Source organism: Myotis myotis, unplaced genomic scaffold (genome assembly GCF_014108235.1).
Source record: "Myotis myotis isolate mMyoMyo1 unplaced genomic scaffold, mMyoMyo1.p scaffold_m19_p_14, whole genome shotgun sequence".
In the NCBI taxonomy this organism is placed as follows: Eukaryota; Metazoa; Chordata; class Mammalia; order Chiroptera; family Vespertilionidae; genus Myotis; species Myotis myotis.
The window spans coordinates 19263278-19280812 of record NW_023416318.1 but is presented as its reverse complement, the minus strand read 5'-3'; the positions used below and the strand labels follow the sequence as shown (position 1 = coordinate 19280812).

General features: G+C 42.9%; 1 protein-coding gene across 9 annotated transcripts in view; it reads left to right on the top strand.

Annotated features, from left to right (window-relative positions):
• Positions 1-1949: 1949 nt before the first annotated feature.
• The window catches only part of EHBP1 (EH domain binding protein 1), a 324049-nt gene continuing 308463 nt past the window's right edge, over positions 1950-17535 (top strand). For 5 of the 9 annotated variants that reach the window (XM_036334396.1, XM_036334399.1, XM_036334401.1 and 2 more), the window contains exon 1: positions 3381-3484. In XM_036334396.1, coding sequence (XP_036190289.1) covers positions 3381-3484 — 104 coding nt within the window. Of the gene's footprint in view, positions 2192-3080; positions 3485-17535 lie in introns of those variants that run through there. The other 4 variants (XM_036334397.1, XM_036334394.1, XM_036334392.1 and 1 more) reach the window with 3 other exon arrangements.

Below are 17535 nucleotides of genomic sequence, written 5' to 3'. Positions count from 1 at the left end.
AAAAAAAATCAATAAAATCTTTAAAAAATAAATTAGCCATTAAAAAAAACCCATACACTTAAAGTCTGTTAATGATGCAGAATATATCACTGTATTAGATCATAATGGCTGTAGGTTGGAGTGACTTAATAAACCACTCAGGTTTACTAAGATGTACACAAAAAACAAGAATCAATATAATTACTACAGTTGTCTTAATATTTTAAAATTATGACAATAGCAAAATAAGTGATAATCTATGTCCTTTTCTGTAAAATGCACATTGGTTCACTTTCTGTACTGCAGTGGAAATAGAATTAGATACTAGATTCAAGCCTTCTGTCTCCCCATCTCTGTTGATTCTTCAACATATGTCTTTCTCCTTTCTGTTTCCCTGCTATCTCTATAGATGTGCTCAATTCTCACCGATCATGCTCTTCTGTTGAGCCTCTCAAAGAACCAATCATTCTCTATACCTTAACACCTTTCAAGCTACTTTGTCCATGCATCCTACGTTCCCATCCTTAGTGAGATTAATAACCCTTACTGTTTCCAGGACCCATCCTGCTTATTTTCTTTTTATATATTAGCTTCCCTCTTTTTTGAAACTACAGGGTGTCCCAAAAAATGTATACACACTTTAACAACTGATAGCTCGATTTTGAAAATGAAATGTATTTTAATAAACACTGCCTTTATAATTATTCAAAGTGTGTGTATACGCTTTTTGGGGGGACACCCTGTTTGCCTGTTGCTTGTAGGGTGCTCTTACTTCTCTGACCATCCCTCCTCGGTCTCTTTCTCACTTTACTCTGCTTATTCCTTAAATGTTGGGAACCCCCCTCCCCCCAATCCCATTCTTTGTCCTCTTTCTCTACACCAGACGTCTGTGGAGCAACTAAAATTGAAAGCAAATTTGTGACTGGACATTTTTTTCCTCCTTGGGGAAGCCTCTATGAGCTTTCATCGTATTCCCAAAAGGGTCCTTGGCTCTTTTAAGGTTAAGTTACCCCTGCCCTCACACTCTTCTTAGGTTATTTTATCCTCGCCTTTGCCTATTAACCACCTTTTTTTATATGCCAGCCACTCCCAAATCCATGTACAGTTCCTACCAGGGGGAAAAAGACCCACAGCGATGGGGAGAAACCAAGATCCAAGGAAATGTTGAAGAATCAGAACAAGAAGAAATTGCACTGTAAACATTTTGTGTCTAGCTTGTGTCATTGAGTCCCGTGGGGGACCAGTTGATTGAATGTTAGGCGGGGACTGGCAGGGTCAGAACTTCAATCTGTCTGGAGAAATCGGGTGAAAACAAGGCTGTGTGCACCAACACCCCTAGTTGCTTAGTGGCGAAGGAGAAGGCGCACCCAGCTCCTGGGGTGGGGATAGGAGCCGAAGAGAGAAAACCACAGCAGCCGGTGGCACTGCCCACGGCTGCAGCGAAGGCAGCCCCGCGCTCTCCCACCACCGACTCAGCCAGGAACCCCTCCCGGCACCCGGCTCGCGGTTGACAGGCATTCACCTTCAGCAACCACGTTCCAGTTCACCATAAACACTCCTTACTCCTCCTGCCTATCGCTTCCCGCTCCAAGCCAATCGGAGGAATGGGCGGGATCGTCCTTAGTAAGTTCCAATTTTTTTTTCTTTTTTTTTTTTTTTTAAATAAGAAGGGTAGATTGGTGTGCGGCGTTCCGGCGGGGGGGAAAACACCTCCAGAGCTTGGGAGTGGAGCCCCTGTGATGGGCACCCGGATCGGCCAATGAGGAGGCCCCGCCGCTCAAAGGCTCGCCGCTGAGGTGGGCGGGGCCTGCGCGGGGCTGGCCAACGGCGGCGGAGCGGACGGCGGTTGAGCCGCTGTGGGTAGGGTTAGTGTGAGAGGTGCGGCGGGGGAGGTAATGATGGTGGCGGCGGCGGAGGAAGGCGGGGGAGGGGGTGCTGGGCGCTGAGCGGCGGCTCCGGCAGGGTTTTGTCGGGTGGGGGACGGCCGCGGGGCGACTCCGTCCGGGAGGGGGCGGGCGTGAGGCGCGCCGTCCGCCCGAGGGGCCGCAGACCCGGGCTCCCTCGAGCGCCACGGCTGGCTCGGCTGTTCCATGTGGCTCCGGCGGGGATGGAGGACTCGGTGGCGGTGGCGGCGGCTGCTGCTGTGGCGGCGACGGAGGAGCGGCGCTGAGGCGGGTACGGGGCTAGACTCAGCCCGACAGCGGGATGAGAGGTGTGAGGAGGGGCCGGGAGGGGACGTGCGGCGGGGGCCGGGGCGAGGGGACAGGGCTGGGGTCTGGTGGCATCGCCGGGGTGACAGGGGCCGCGGGCGAGCCGCCGCCGGCCTCCGCCGGGGGTGGGGGGGGGCCGGGGTCTGGGCTCCGTGCGTGAGCGGAGGAGGCTCCGGCGGACAGTCCCTGAGGATGGGGGAGGGAGGCGCCGCGCCCTGGACCCCGCTCGGTGCCCTCGCCCCGCTGGGCATCGCTTCTCGCCCCGGCGGGAGTTGCCGTTTCTCTGCGGTTGGCAGCGGAGGTGAAGGAGAGCCCGAGGGGCCTGGAGCCAGGACGGTGCCCTCCCTCCGCCTGGAGATTTCCCTCCGCTCCTCCTTCCCCATCCGTGTCCCCCTCCGACTCGACAGCAGCATTCCTCCCCGCCCCGTAATGTATTCCAAGCGCACTTGCTAGGACTCGAGGCTGTTAATGACCGGGTGAAAAGCAAAGTTTATTTTAAAATATTCCACTCCCCCCTTTGACTGGCCATGGACACTGAACGGCATCCCTACACTTTTCCCGCTCTGCTCGCCCTTCTGTGATGCCGGAGGGCGGGGGGGGGGGGGGGCGGCGGGAGGGCCCTGACGTGCGGCTCTGGATTGTTGTGCGTGCCGACTACCAGCTGGACCGCTCCACGTCTTCGGTGTGAATTGTCATTTTCCCCCTCGGTGTCTTGTATCCTTGATGTTACTTACTGGCCTTTGAGGTTGGTGTTTTGTTTCATTGTTTGGAAAACGCGTGGAGAACTGGGGATGTCTGTTGCAGTGTTATCCAGCGAGGGTGGTTAGTCACTTGTCATGTGTCTCTCCTCATATATATATATTTTTTCCCCTCTTTATTTTGCTTTTTCAGTTCTCGGAATACACGTCATATAGCCCCTGAGATGGGATGGTGATGTCTCCATGAGGGAAGCTCCACTCACTCATCCTGTCATGTACACCACACTGTTCTTGGCCGGGCCATTCATCTAAGATGGGATATACCCTATGAAACAGGGAGAAGACTTATGGACCCCAAACATCATTTCAAGTTGTAGATGAGTTTTTAAAAGTACAGACATACATGCAAAACTTCTTTGCTTTGGACCCTCTGCGTTGTTTAAAGCTGCTGTGTTGCTAACCCAGAACTGCTCCAGTGTGTTGACGGATCATCATGGCTTCAGTTTGGAAGAGACTGCAGCGCGTAGGAAAACATGCCTCTAAGTTCCAGTTTGTGGCCTCCTACCAGGAGCTGATGGTTGAGTGCACCAAGAAATGGTAAGACATGCCTGGGGGTAGAGTTTGCTCTGCTGTGGCCTAAACTCACTGTGGCCTAAACTCTGCTTCTTCTGACAGCAGATTTACCTTTCTGTAGTGTACAAGTGTGTAGAAGCAGGGCAGGGGACAGATTACTGTACAGTGGTTCTCAACCTTCCTAATGGCGTGACCCTTTAATACATACAGTTCCTCATGTTGTGGTGATCCCCAACCATAAAATTATTTTCGTTGCTACTTCATAACTGTAATTTTGCTACTGTTATGAATTGTAATGTAAATGTCTGATATGCAGGATGTATTTAGGCGACCCCTGTGAAAGGGTCGTTCGATCCCCAGAGGGGTCGCCACCCACACAGGTTGAGAACTGCTGCGAGTTTAACAAGTTTGTAATGTGTGCGTTGTTGCTGCTGGTATTGTCCCTTTGGGTTTTAATTATTGCACTTCAGCATGGCTCAGAGGACTGTAACTGTGAGAGCACACTAAATACAGTAGATTTGGTCTTGAAGTCTTTCATCGTTAGTGTTAGAATAACTTTGATTTTTATAATTTAAGGGAACAGAATAGCTATTAGAATATTATAAACATAAGCATATGTTTTAAGCTAAAAATTCTATATTCTTGTGGTATGGTGGTAATGTTCTTTTTTCTTGATTTTTCATTTTTCTTTGCTTAAGATAAAGAATTTTTCATTATTTGAATAATGGAATGCCAGTCTACATAACTTTAGAAATTCTTTTGCTATATGCTTAGTCAGGCAACTGTGTTTTATTTTATTTGCCTAATGGGATACAGTTCTTGGCCAGACTTAAGGAAGCAATTAGTAATGCTGGTCTATGATTTGCTTCTTTCCACTTGAGCAAAGTAAATTTAGGGCTTTCTTTTCACTGCCCTGAATAATCAGTAAGAAGAATTCTTATTTAGTGAGAGGAAAAAGTTAATGTTAAGCAAAGGGTCCTTTGGGTTTTGATTTATTGCAGTAATTAAGCAGTATTACTGCAAAAATAAATCCATTTTACTGTCCACAAGAACTATAATCTCATGTCTGTATTAATCTCTCTATTTGACATTCTTTTTCTTAGTTGGAAAAATGGCTTGCTCTATTCTAGAACTCGTACAGCATATTTGAATTTTTATTTGGAAACTAGTTTCTGAGTGATTTTCTCTTGAACTTGTTAGGAATGTTATTTTATATGCAACTCAAGAAATGCATGTACTGATTACCCACTTTATACTAGGGAGTGTGGCTTTAGAGTTGAATATGACAATCCCTATAAGGAGCTCATAGTTCAGGGTAAAGATGGTCATGTAAATAAATTCACTGTGATCAGTGCAATAATATAAATATGTATGCTGTCAGGATTTTAATCTGTGTCCATCACTTAACGGCTGGGCATCCTTGGGGACAGCTTATTTAATTGTCTGTGGTTTAGTTTACATATCCACAAAGGTAATAATGGCACCACTTCATAGGAAGGGTTATTGTGAAGATTAAACGAGTTAATACATGAAAATGCTTCTAACAGAGTCAGGCACATAGTAAATGCCCAACAAATGCCATTATTACTTACAAAGTTGGCAGAGAAGGAAATATTTAACTCTTAAGGATAGAGAGGGGGTAGGGTCTTGGGATGCCTCCCTGGAATCTAAGATGGGTTTTGAAAGATTCATAGTAGTTGGCCAGGAAGCCAAGGGGGGAAGAAATGAAAGATATTCTAGACTGAAGCAGCAGTTTATGCAAAAGCATGGGGCATTAAATAGCTTGGGTGTGCTGGAAATGCAAGCAGTGGATTTTGATAATGAAGCTTAAAGTGCAGGATGGGGGTGGTGCAATGGGATATGATGATTGAGAGGCAGGAAGGATTCAAATCCTCAAAAAACCTACCGTCTCTTCCACTCAAAGCCTTTCACTACATAGGGACATAGTGAACGGTTTTGAGTGGAAGAGACAGTAGGTTGGCATTTTGGAAAATCATTTGATGAGAGCATGGAGTAAGGATCATAGTAAATGGAGGCAGTAATGTTAGGGGTAGCTGTTGCAATTGATAAGATGAGGGAAAAGGGTTAGACTAAGGCAGTGGCAGAGGGAATGGAGAGAATAGACTAGATGAACACTTAGGACACATAAGTGGTCAAATCAGTCAGAGGTCTGGAAAGAATTGGGATGAGGGAGAGGGAAAAGTCTAAGTTGACACCCAAGTTCCTGGCTTGGAAGACTGGGTGTACTACTAACCAAGCTAAGGAATACATGAAGAAGATCCTCATTACAAGTATTTCTTATTGATAGGATCTTTATTATAGGATCTGGCCTTAACACTAAAAACGTTTGGATGTTCTAGAATATTCAGGCATTAGTTCTAAATATTTTGCTTCTCTACCCCCTCATTTAACAATATAGTTTAAAACTAACAAGGTGACAGGCTCAAAGAAAAACATTTGTTTGATGTACTGGAATTTTATAAGTGGATCCCTAAATAGAGCTTTAAAATCTTTTCAATATGTAACAATTTTTTGTAATGACTTTTAGTTAGTATTCCTTTTGCCTTACTTTCATAGGGTTCTGTGATAGATACAAATTGGGACCAATTTCTACACTTTTAGCCTATAATTTTTTCTTCCTTTATTTTTACCATTCCTCATTTTGATCTTTGCAATAAATCTTAAATTATTGGATGTGTGTGTTATTGAGTTAGAAACTATTTAAAGGAAATAAGAAAAAAATAGACTTGGGTGAATAGTAAGACAATTTTTTATTAGCAACTTTTACATTTAGGTATTATTTTGGGGGTATGGAAGAATAAAAGGTAAAGAAAGAAATTTAGAGATGCCAATTGAATAAAAGGAGATCAGTAATGGCATTGAAGATAAATTGCAAGTATTGAGAGGATAGGAAAATACATCTGGTATAAATTAGAGAAGAAGGAATCTATAATAATAAAAGCGTAATATGCTAATTAGGCTGGACAGCCGAACAACCTTCCGCATGTCCTTCCGGACAACTTTACGGATGAAGCCGGGGCTGTGAGGGCTGAGGCAAGTCACTGCGGCTGTGAGGGCCGAGCCCCTTGCACGAATTTCACGCATCAGGCCTCTAGTCTACACTAATAAAAGACAAAGATGCTAATTGACCGTACCTTTGCTATGCCCCAAACCACACCCACCAGCCAATCAGAGCAACTATATGCAAATTAACCCAACCAAGATGGCGGCCGGCAGCCATGGAGCTGGAGCAAGCAGGAGTCTTGGTTGCCCCAGTGATGGAGGAAGCCAAGCTTCCCACCAGCTCTGCTCAAGACAACAAAGTTTCAATTATAGAAGATAAATAAATCCCAGATACTTGCTTCCAGCCAGCCTCCACTGGGAGCTTGGGTGGCTGGGGGCTGTGGCCAGCATGCAAACAGCCATCAGCCCCTCGCACAGGCTGGCCACACCCTCATGGGGTGAGGGTCCCTGCTGGGGGGCTTGGCCAACCTGCAAACAGCCATCAGACCCTCACCCAGACTGGCCAGGCACCCCAGCAGGAATCCCCACACTGAAGGGGGTTTGGCCAGCCTGAACGCGGCCCTCAGCCCCTCACCCAGGCTGGCCAGGCACCCCAGCAGGACCCCCCCTCCCTGATGGGGGTGTGGCCAGCCTGAAAACGGCCCTCACCCCCTCACCCAGGCTTGCCAGGCACCCCAGGGGGGACCCCCACCCTGATCTGGGACACCATTCAGGGCAAACCAGCTGGCCCCCACTCATGCACCAGGCCTCTATCCTATATAATAAAAGGGTAATATGCAAATTGACCCTAACAGCAGAACGACTGGGAATGATTGGTGACTATGACACACACTGACCACCAGGGGGCAGACGCTCAATGCAGGAGCTGCCCCCCTGGTGGTCAGTGCACTCCCACAGGGGGAGCTCTGCTCAGCCACAAGCCAGGCTGATGGCTGCCAGCACAGTGGTGGTGGTGGGAGCCTCTCCCGCCTCCTCAGCAGCACTAAGGATGTCCGACTGCACTTAGGCCTGCTCCCCGCTGGCAAGTGGACATTCCTCTGAGGGCTCCCAGGCTGCCAGAGGGATGTCTGACTGCCAGCTTAGGCCCAGTCCCCTGGGGAGTGGGCCTAAGCCAGCAGGTGGTCATCCCCCGAGGGGTCCTAGACTGCGAGAGGGCACAGGCCAGGCTGAGGGACCCCCCTGAGTGCACAAATTTTTGTGCACCGGGCCTCTAGTAAACTATAAAAAGAAAGATCAGTTATCATTTTATTAGGGTTGTACCTTTGGAGGTAACCTGTGTATGTAGGTACCATTGTCTTTTATTTATTTACTAGACTAGATGCCAGGTAAATGAAATTCATGCACGGGGGCCGGGGGGTGGAGGGGGAGGGTCCCTCTCACAATCTGGGACCCCTTGGGGGATGTCCAGTTGCCAGTTTACAGGCCTAAACTGGCAGTTGGACATCCTTCTCGCAATCCGGGATGCTGCATGTATGAGTGACCATACTTTTCATACAGGTGAAAGGCATCTTGCTGTTGTATGGGCAGCAACATTTTTTGCCCTGATTATAAAAAGTGGTACATAACATGATCCTTCTGAGGCATTAGTACCATTTTCCCCATCTTATGGGTGAAAAAACTGAAGCAGAGAGAAGTGAAGTAATTGGCTTTGTCACAGTTATAAGTGTCAGAATCAGGGCTGACCACAAAATGTGCAAGGCAGAGTCCATGCATGTCATTGCTGCATCATCCTGCTTTTTCAGTGTTAGAGTAGCCTTGCCAGGTTTTAACTTTTAAATCTAAGAGACTGTTCCCAATATATAGGGTAGGGTCCCTAGGCCTGGTTGGTGATCAGGGCCATCTGTGGGGCGACTGGCGGGTGGGGTGATCGGGGGGGACGGGAGAGGGACCCACTGGCATCCGCTTTGGCTGGCGGCCTGGCGCTGCCCGCTGGCCGGCCCCACCCCCCCAGTGGTCAGTGTGCGTCATAGTGACCGGTTGTTCTGCTGTTCGGTCGATTTGCATGTTAGGGTTTTATTATATAGGATTTAAAAAAATATATTTTTATTGATTTCAGAGAGGAAAGGAGAGGGAGAGAGAGATAGAAACGTCAGTGATGAGGGAGAATCATTGATTGGCTGCCTCCTGCATGCCCCACACTGGGGAATGAGCTTGAAACCTGGGCATATGCCATGACCAGGAATGGAACCATGACCTCCTGGTTCCTGGGTAGATGCTCAACCACTGAGCTACACTGGCCGGGCAAGAAGTAGCATTTTAATGTCATGTTTTAAATCTTACCAAGTGCCCATTCAAGACTTTAGGATAAAGTATATTTAAAATACACTGACTTCTACATGAATTTGAAACTCAAAAAAATGAAGATGACTCAAAGGATTTAGAAAAGGCATAGTAATGGGAATCAGGGTATATTTTCCTAGAGAGAATGTGTTATTTCTATGATTATGGAGAACAACTTTTCCCAGTGTTCTCTTGTCATAGCCATAGGGTTTGAGTCTAGACATGGCAGGTAACAGGATGAAGGTAAGGTTTAAGGAGGCCACCTTTTGATCTAGGACTAGGTCATGAGTAAACTCACAGCACTTTGTCCTTGATCAAAAGATGGATTCTATAGATTAGAGAGTTTGGGATTTCTGCTTTCTTTTTGTTGCTATTTATCATATTTTGCCTTTGCCCTGATTGATGCAGCATGATTTCCCTTAGCTCAACAGCGTCCACTTCCTGATTCTTTCATGGTGTAGTGTTCTAGAATTTAAGTCAGGAACAAAAGCCAGAATGACCCTGTATTGCGAGATCCTGTTCCTCATCACTCCTTGATTGCCAGGTAGAGCTCTGGCAAATTTGGAGATAAAAGTTTATATCGCCTACTCTTATGGTTGTCCCCAAGTCATTTAATTATTAATCTTTCTTAACTGATGTAGCTGTTGGCAAGTGGTGAGACTGGCCACTGGAGATGAGTTTGAGAGAAAGAGACTGTGCTCTCTTTTATCGTAGTTTATTTCTTATTCTATTCTTTTATCACTGGCAGGCTTTTAGACTTCTGAGAGAAGTCTTCACATATGAGCACTCAATGGCTGTTCAGGTACTGAAGGAAACTAGTTGAAAATTGGCATGTTGTAGTTATGGTAATTTAGGTTGTAGAACCCAATTCCAGTAGAGCCTCCCTAATTTTTGGTAAAGAACCATTATGTATGAGCATGTATTTTAGTTTTCTGTGTATATGTCTATATCACCTAAACATATAATGTATTTTATGTTCTTATATTTTTTCTATCTAATTCTTAGTTATGGCATTCAAAAAGTATAAGTTTTTCTTAAAAAGGCATAAATATATTTGTTTCTGATTTTTCTGTCACATAAGAATTTCTTGTTTTTAAATAGTTTTAATTATAATTTATTTTAAAAATAGGTAATATAATCTCATGGTTCAAAATTCTAGAGGTATAAAAAGGTGTATATATATCCTTCAAAGTAATACCTTGTATTTTTTCATTATTCCACACCTCTCTGCAAACCTTGTGACCTCAGGATTTGAAAAGTAAAAAAAAATAGCTCTGTCCAGTGCTTAAGTTTGTAATGCTGGCCTGTTGAGTAAATATAAACTCCTTAATCAGATGTCCCAAGCTTTCTGTAACTGAACCCAATTTAACATTCCAATTGGACATCAGGATGCTACATGCACTCTAAGTATTAACTTCAGTTTATGAAGTCCAAATTACATTAGTAAGTAATTCAGATCCACTTCTGAACCTGGGTGGATTCAGCAAGCATTTCTCTGTTGGCTCTCTAGTAGTGAGACAGAGGTACATCAGCCTTGATGTGAAAAACCTACTTTTGAAATACATTTTAAGAAAAGGAGAGAGAGGGGGAAGGGAGGAGAGAGAGAGAGAAACATTGATGTGAGGGAAATACATCGATCAGTTGCCTCTGCACTCATTCACACTAGGGATCAAACTAGAAACCTAGGCATGTGACCTGACTGGGAATCGCACCTGTGACCTTACGGTACAGGGGACAATGCTCCAACCAATTCTGCCACACAGGCCAGGGCAAAGTTTTGACAAATGTATATACCTGTGTTACTGGAAATAAATGCTTTTGAATGTATAGTTGACAGAATTTAATAATGGATTAGATATGATATAAAGTGAGAGAGAAATCAGTAATGATTATAGTTTTTTGGCCTGAGCAACCAGGAGAATATAATAATAACAGGGATGGGGAACACTTGGGAAGAACAAGGTGTGGCATGAAAGAGAAATCAAAAATTGGCTTTGCTTTTCTTAAAATTTGGGACATCCGGATGGACGTCTTAATTGAGCAGTTAATTATAAGAGTCTTGAGCTCAGGGGAGAGAAGAGGCTGTAGTCACTTAGTACAGTCATGTGTCACTTAACTATGGGGACACCTTCTGAGAAATGCATCATCAGGCAAAGTTGTTGTGTGAACATTATAGAGTGCACTTAAACAAACCTAGTTGTTATAGCCTCCAATATACACCAAGGTTACATGGTATTGCTCTTAGGCTGCAAACCTGTACAGCATGTTTCTATACTGAATACTAGGCAGTTGTAACACAGTGGTAAGTATTTGTGCACCTAAATGTATCTAAACATAGAAAAGACACAGTAGAGATACAGTATAAAAGATAAATGCTTCATCTATATAGGGTACATATTATGAATGGAACATGCAGGACTAGAAATAGCTCTGGATTACTCAGTGAGTGAGTGGTGAGAGTGTGAAGGCATAGGGCATTACTGTACACTACTGTAGACTTTATAAAAAGCACTCCACAAGCGTCCCCTCCCCCCTTCCAATAGGGTCAGAAATAGAACATTGAAGTTGTCAGTGCTGCTCCCTGACTAGGGTAGTAGGGATGTGGACCGGATTGATTGGAAATATCAAGGATAAACAGTCTGGGTAAGGTGTAGATCACCATAGTAGTGACTATCAGGAGAGAGTGAAAGGTGACCTGAGTAGGAATGAGAAATTGAGATGAAAAGATAAAAGATCATAGTGGATTGTCATGGCAATTTAGTTTGGGCTATTACATGTTGAAAGAGTGGTCTGATTAAGGAACTTGTGGTATTCATTAAAAAAAAAAAAAGGTGTTTAGTATTGAGAGTGTGTAGAATTGAGAACTCAATATTTTGTCTTTGGAATTTGATTTTGGATCCATGGACCCTGTCTGGCACAAAGGATTTTGTTTGGCATTGAATTGATGGGAAAAAAAAAATACAATTTATCTATGCATTAAAACCTGAAAATATTCCCAAAGTATAGGGATAGGCTGACTCCACACTACCAAAGCAAACTTGTACTAAAGTGGCAGTGGCACTTGATACTTGTTAAGGTAACTCCTGTAGACCTGTGTCCTTGTATAGGATCCTAGGTCCTCAACAAAGAATTTACAACAATGTACCATCAAGTAGAGTTAATTTGCCAACATTTGTGTGTGTGTGTGCGTGTGTGTGTGCATGCATGTGTGCACATGTACACTATGATGAACGTAATTTTTTGGATATATTTTTTATGACAGTTTTTCTTTAAAATTTTTTTTCCCTGTCATGATTTTTTATTAAATGAACCCATGGAGTAAATTGTATCTTTTGGTAGTGTGTAACTCCCTTAGTTTATTTTGGTATCAGGTCTTGGTTTATGTATTTTTTAAAATGTGTTTTTATTGATTTCAGAGAGCAAAGGAGAGGGAGAGGGAGAAACATCAATGATGAGAGAGAATCATTGACTGGCTGCTTCCTGCACATCCCACACTGGGCATCGAGCCTGCAGCCATGCGGGCATATGCCCTAACCGTGAATCAAACTGTGACCTCCTGGTTCACAGGTCAACACTCAACCTCTGAACCATGCTGGTTTGGCTTGGTTTATGTATTTTAAAAGTTGATTTTTAAAATGAAATTTTAAGGGGTTATGTGAATAAGTTCTACTCTTAAGGTTTAGTTTAGTTTCACATTAGTTTTGCAGTTGATTGACTTTATTGCTCAGAGAAGTTAAAATGTGCTATTGATGCATCAAATGTGTTTGTTCTAATTTTGTGGAAAATTTCAACAAAAGAGTCACTAAAGTAGTTCACTGCATGACATAAAAATAGTCCACTGTGCTGAAGAAAAAATTGTACAAGCATTTTGAACTGAATGCTCAATAGGGATGTTCATATCCTGCATCAGGGCTTTTGCATATATATATATTTTTTGCATGTGCCCTTGTCCGGAATTGAACCCAGGACCCTTCAGTCCGCAGGCCAACACTCTATCCACTGAGCCAAACTGGCTAGGGTTGCATATTTTTTTAAAAGGAGTGGGACTGAGTTTGTGAAATGGATGCAGGAAAATTATTATAGGCTGTCAATGTCAATATATATTTGTCTTATTTTTCACCGTAATAGTGATATTTTTAGACAGCCTTGCTAATAAACTTTCTATGGTAAGATTTTCTTTGGTAAATCTGATCTGTTAACATTTTTTCCAGGTGTTATTAATCCCAGTGTTTTTATTTTTAAAATACTTTTTTCCCCATTGATTTCAATTTTTTAAAAATTGTTATTAAATCTTTATTGTTCAGATTATTACAGTTGTTCCTCTTCTCCCCCCCCATAGCTTCCCTCCACTCTGTTCCCACCCCACCCTCTGCCCTTACCCCCACCCCCCGTCCTCATCCATAGGTGTACCATTTTTGTCCAATCTCTTCCTGCACCCCCACACCCCTTTCCCCCCCGAGAATAGTCAGTCCACTCCCTTTCTATGCCCCTGATTATATTATATTCACCAGTTTATTCTGTTCATTTGATTATTTATTCACTTGATTTTTAGATTCACTTGTTGATAGATGTGTATTTGTTGTTCATAATTTGTATCTTTAACTTTTTCTTCTTCTTCCTCTTCTTAAAGGATACCTTTCAGCATTTCATATAATACTGGTTTGGTGGTGATGAACTCCTTTAGCTTTTTCTTATCTGTGAAGCTCTTTATCTGACCTTCTATTCTGAATGATAGCTTTGCTGGGTAAAGTAATCTTGGTTATAGGTTCTTGCTATTCATCACTTTGAATATTTCTTGCCACTCCCTTCTGGCCTGCATAGTTTCTGTTGAGAAATCAGCTGACAGTCATATGGGTACTCCCTTGTAGGTAACTGACTGTCTTCGCTTGCTGCTTTTAAGATTCTCTCTTTGTCTTTTGCTCTTGGCATTTTAATTATGATGTGTCTTTGTGTGGTCCTCTTTGGATTCCTTTTGTTTGGGGTTCTCTGTGCTTCCTGGACTTGTAAGTCTATTTCTTTCACCAGGTGGGGGAAGTTTTCTGTCATTATTTCTTCAAATAGGTTTCCAATATCTTGCCCTCTCTCTTCTTCTGGCACCCCTATAATTCGGATGTTGGTACGCTTGAAGTTGTCCCAGACGCTCCTTACTCTATCGTCATATTTTTGGATTCTTTTTTCTTTTTGCTTTTCCGGTTGGGTGTTTTTTGCTTCTTCAGATTTCAAATCTTTGACTTGATTCTTGCGATCCTCTAGTCTGCTGTTGGAACTCTGCATAATATCCTTTATTTCAGTCAGTGTATGCTTAATTTCTAGTTGGTCCTTTTTCATAACCTCGAGGGTCTCACTAAATTTATCGGCGGTCTCACTAGATTTCTTGAGGATCTCACTAAATTTATTGGCAGTTTCTAGAAAGTTCTTGAAAAACCTTAAAAGTGTGGTTTTGAACTTTATATCCAGTAGTTTGCTTTCCTCCATTTCTGTCATTATATCCAGTAGTTTGCTTTCCTCCATTTCTGTCATTTGTGACCTGTTTCTTTGTCTCCACATTTTTTATGCTTCCTTGTGTTGGTAGAGTGGCTTTCTGTGCTAGGTGTCCTTTAGGGCCCAATGGCTCAGCCTCCCCAATTACCTGAGGTGGACACTCTTGGTGCACCCCTTTGTGGGCTTTGTGCACAGTGTTGTTGTAGTTAAGCCTTGATTGTTGTAGGTATCACTGGGAGGAATTGACCTCCAGGCCAATTGGCTGTGAGAATCAGCTGTGTCTATGGTGGGAGAACTTCTGTGCTGGAGACACCCTTAGGGGCAAGACTTGCTTCAGTGGGGCTTTGGTGCTCACTGAGTCTGCCCCCTGAGTGTGTCCCTTATGGATCTGAGGAGTTGTAATCTGGATGGTCCCACTCTGACCACTGGGTACACTGGCTCTTGGATCTCTAAGGAGGTGCTAATTTAGCCTCTGCCTGAGGCTACCCAGCAGGAGCTATGGAGAGATCTGCAGATTCCTCTTGTTTGGGGTTTGGAGGTGCCCCAATGAGGCACAGCTGTGAAGCAATGCAAGCTGCTGTGTGGCCTTGGGCCTTCTTTTGGAAGTTCTGGGTCTCTCTGACCCAGCTGCAGTTTGTTAGATAATTTTCAGATTGCAAAGGGCCAGGGCATTCATATGCAAAAGCCTCTGCACACAGCTTGGGTGGGGTGGGGTCTCAGGGAATCAACAGGGTGGAGCAAACAGCAATGGCTGCTCCTCAGTCCTACCCTAAGAGGCCCCAGGTCTCAGTGTCCTGGTAATCGCTGCAAGCACCTTTGAGAGAAAGCCGCCCTCGAGTTCCGCCCCCTGCCAGACAGTCCAGTTTCTCCCCTTATGAGTCTGCATCCCCAGAGACTCGCCTGGGACTGGAGTTCAGAGCAGTCAGGTGCTTGTGTCTCCCTCCCGATTGAAAAAGACAACCGCATCCTCAGTTGCCAGCCCTTTCCTAATGCCTCCGTACCTCTGCACTTTACTTTCACACCTCCTCTGAGTCTCAGTGTGCTTTTCTCTTTCCTTCTAGTTGTAGAATTTCCACTCAGCCAGCCTTCCTATGGTTTTGGGTGATGTCCGTTTTGTCTTTTAGTTGTATTTTTGAATTGGTTGTGTGAGGCAGCAATTTTCGGTGTTTACCTATGCCGCCATCTTGGTTTCTCCTAAAATACTTTTAAAATAACAAAACACTTAAATATGACTTTAATACCTCAAAAACAACAAAAAAGATTGACTTTAATGCAAGGAAGTTATCACTTTAAAAGTTGATACTTTGCCTATGTCCAAAAGAGTTTGTCAGCTTTAGAATTTAAAATAACACTATGTTGACTAATTTAGGGATATAAATAGAACAGAGATAGGCTTAGAGGAGTAAAAAGTACATTACCAGGCACTTCGGAGGAGTTACCATTGGACACTGGACTTGGTTACTGGCAGCTAAGGCAAAAAAGGAAAGCACATTGGCTCACATAATATTCTTTTTGGCTAATTAATTTGCAGGGACTTTTCTTAGAACTTAATTCAGAGGATTTTTATTATGAAAAAAATATGAATGGCATTTGAGATAGAGTCTTCACCTACAAAAGACTCAGATTGTTAAATCGGATAATGTTTATGTCACTATAATATATAATCTTTATAAAGACCCTTTATGAGAGAATATGGCCCAGGGACCTAATTTTCTGATTATCTAATTTAAATCAACTTATTTAGAAGAATGAATACTTAATATAAATCATCAAATTCTGTGTTGTTCAGTACCGAAGCAACTTATCACATCCAGCAATTTACATCTAAATTTAAATTAATTTTATTTAAATTAAATTAAAAATTCAGTTCCTCAGGCACATTAGCACTTATCAAGTGCTCACTAGCCACATGTAGCTAGGGACTACCCTATTGGACAGTGCAAATGTGGAACAGTTCCATCATTGCAGAATATTTTATTGGTAATGTTGTTTAGCTATTCCTCTCAAACTGGCTGATTTCAGAATCACTAGGGCCCTTTGCAAATACAGAGAAATTTCCATGCCTATGAGAAATTGCTGATTTTTGTAAGTCTGCACACAGACTTACAAAAATGGTGCTGGCAAATCTGTCATTTAGAAGTGTCCTAATTGCTTAAAATCATCAAGCCAAGTTTTAGAAGTATCGTATTTATGATTCTTTCTCAAGTATCTGAAGTAAAGTTTTTGCAGATGCTGTATGATAATTCCTGTTGGTACTCCAGACATGTTTATTGAGTCAAAAATTTGAATTGAATTTTCTTCCTTTGGTTGTTTTGTACTGTGTGTGTGTGTGTGTGTGTGTGTGTGTGTGTGTGTGTTTTAAAGTGAGAGCAGTGTATTTAATCTATGTCATATATAAAGCTGTCAAATTAATATAAGTATTTTAACAGCTTCATTCATTTGCTTAGAAAAGTTTGGTTTCTAGTCTTCATTGAAGCAAGGACTATTGGGGAGTAGGTCACTTCTCAAGTATTTGTACTGTTATACTTCCAGGCAGCATCTCTGGATCTACTGCTTTTTTTTCTCTGAAGAATGCCTCCTTACTCCACTTTTCCTATTGCCACTGCCTTTGTGGCATCCTTTGCCAAGGCCCATAGTTCCCAAACTGCACTTTTGGAGTCTAGAAGGCACTACAGAGAACTCATAGGTGTGCCAAGAGATGCTTAAAAATTTTGAGGGAAACACAGCAAAATCTGTTAGAAACCACACAAACTTCTAGCTTGAGGTAGTTCATTTTCAAAATTGGATTGCTACATTCCTTTCAATGATACCATATTTTTACAAAGCAGAGTTTTTAGTAGTTGCTATGACAAAATTCAAGTACTATGTGAAAATCTATATGGAATAGACAAAGAGGAAGGCAGTGTCCAATTTGATCTTAAGGTTTGAGAAGTTGTGCAGTGCCCAACACAGGTGCTAAGTTATTAGGACATACATCTTTCTTAAGTTGTTTGGACCTGATTACTTAGTAAACAAAATGGTTAGGTATGTCTTTTGGCCTGTGAAAAACTTACTGACACATTATAGGTCTTGTAAATCCATTAAGTTTGGAAATCTCTGGTGTAGGCTTTTGTGATAGTCCTTAAAACTTTCCTAGCCTCTTCTGGTCCTTTGTCTATTTTATTGCCATGGTTATCCTTTTAAAATTTTTGTGTATGGTATAAGGAAGCGGTCCAACTTCATATTTTTGCATGTGAATATCCAGTTATTCTAGCACTGTTTATTGAGTCTGGGTATATTTTTCCTGTTTC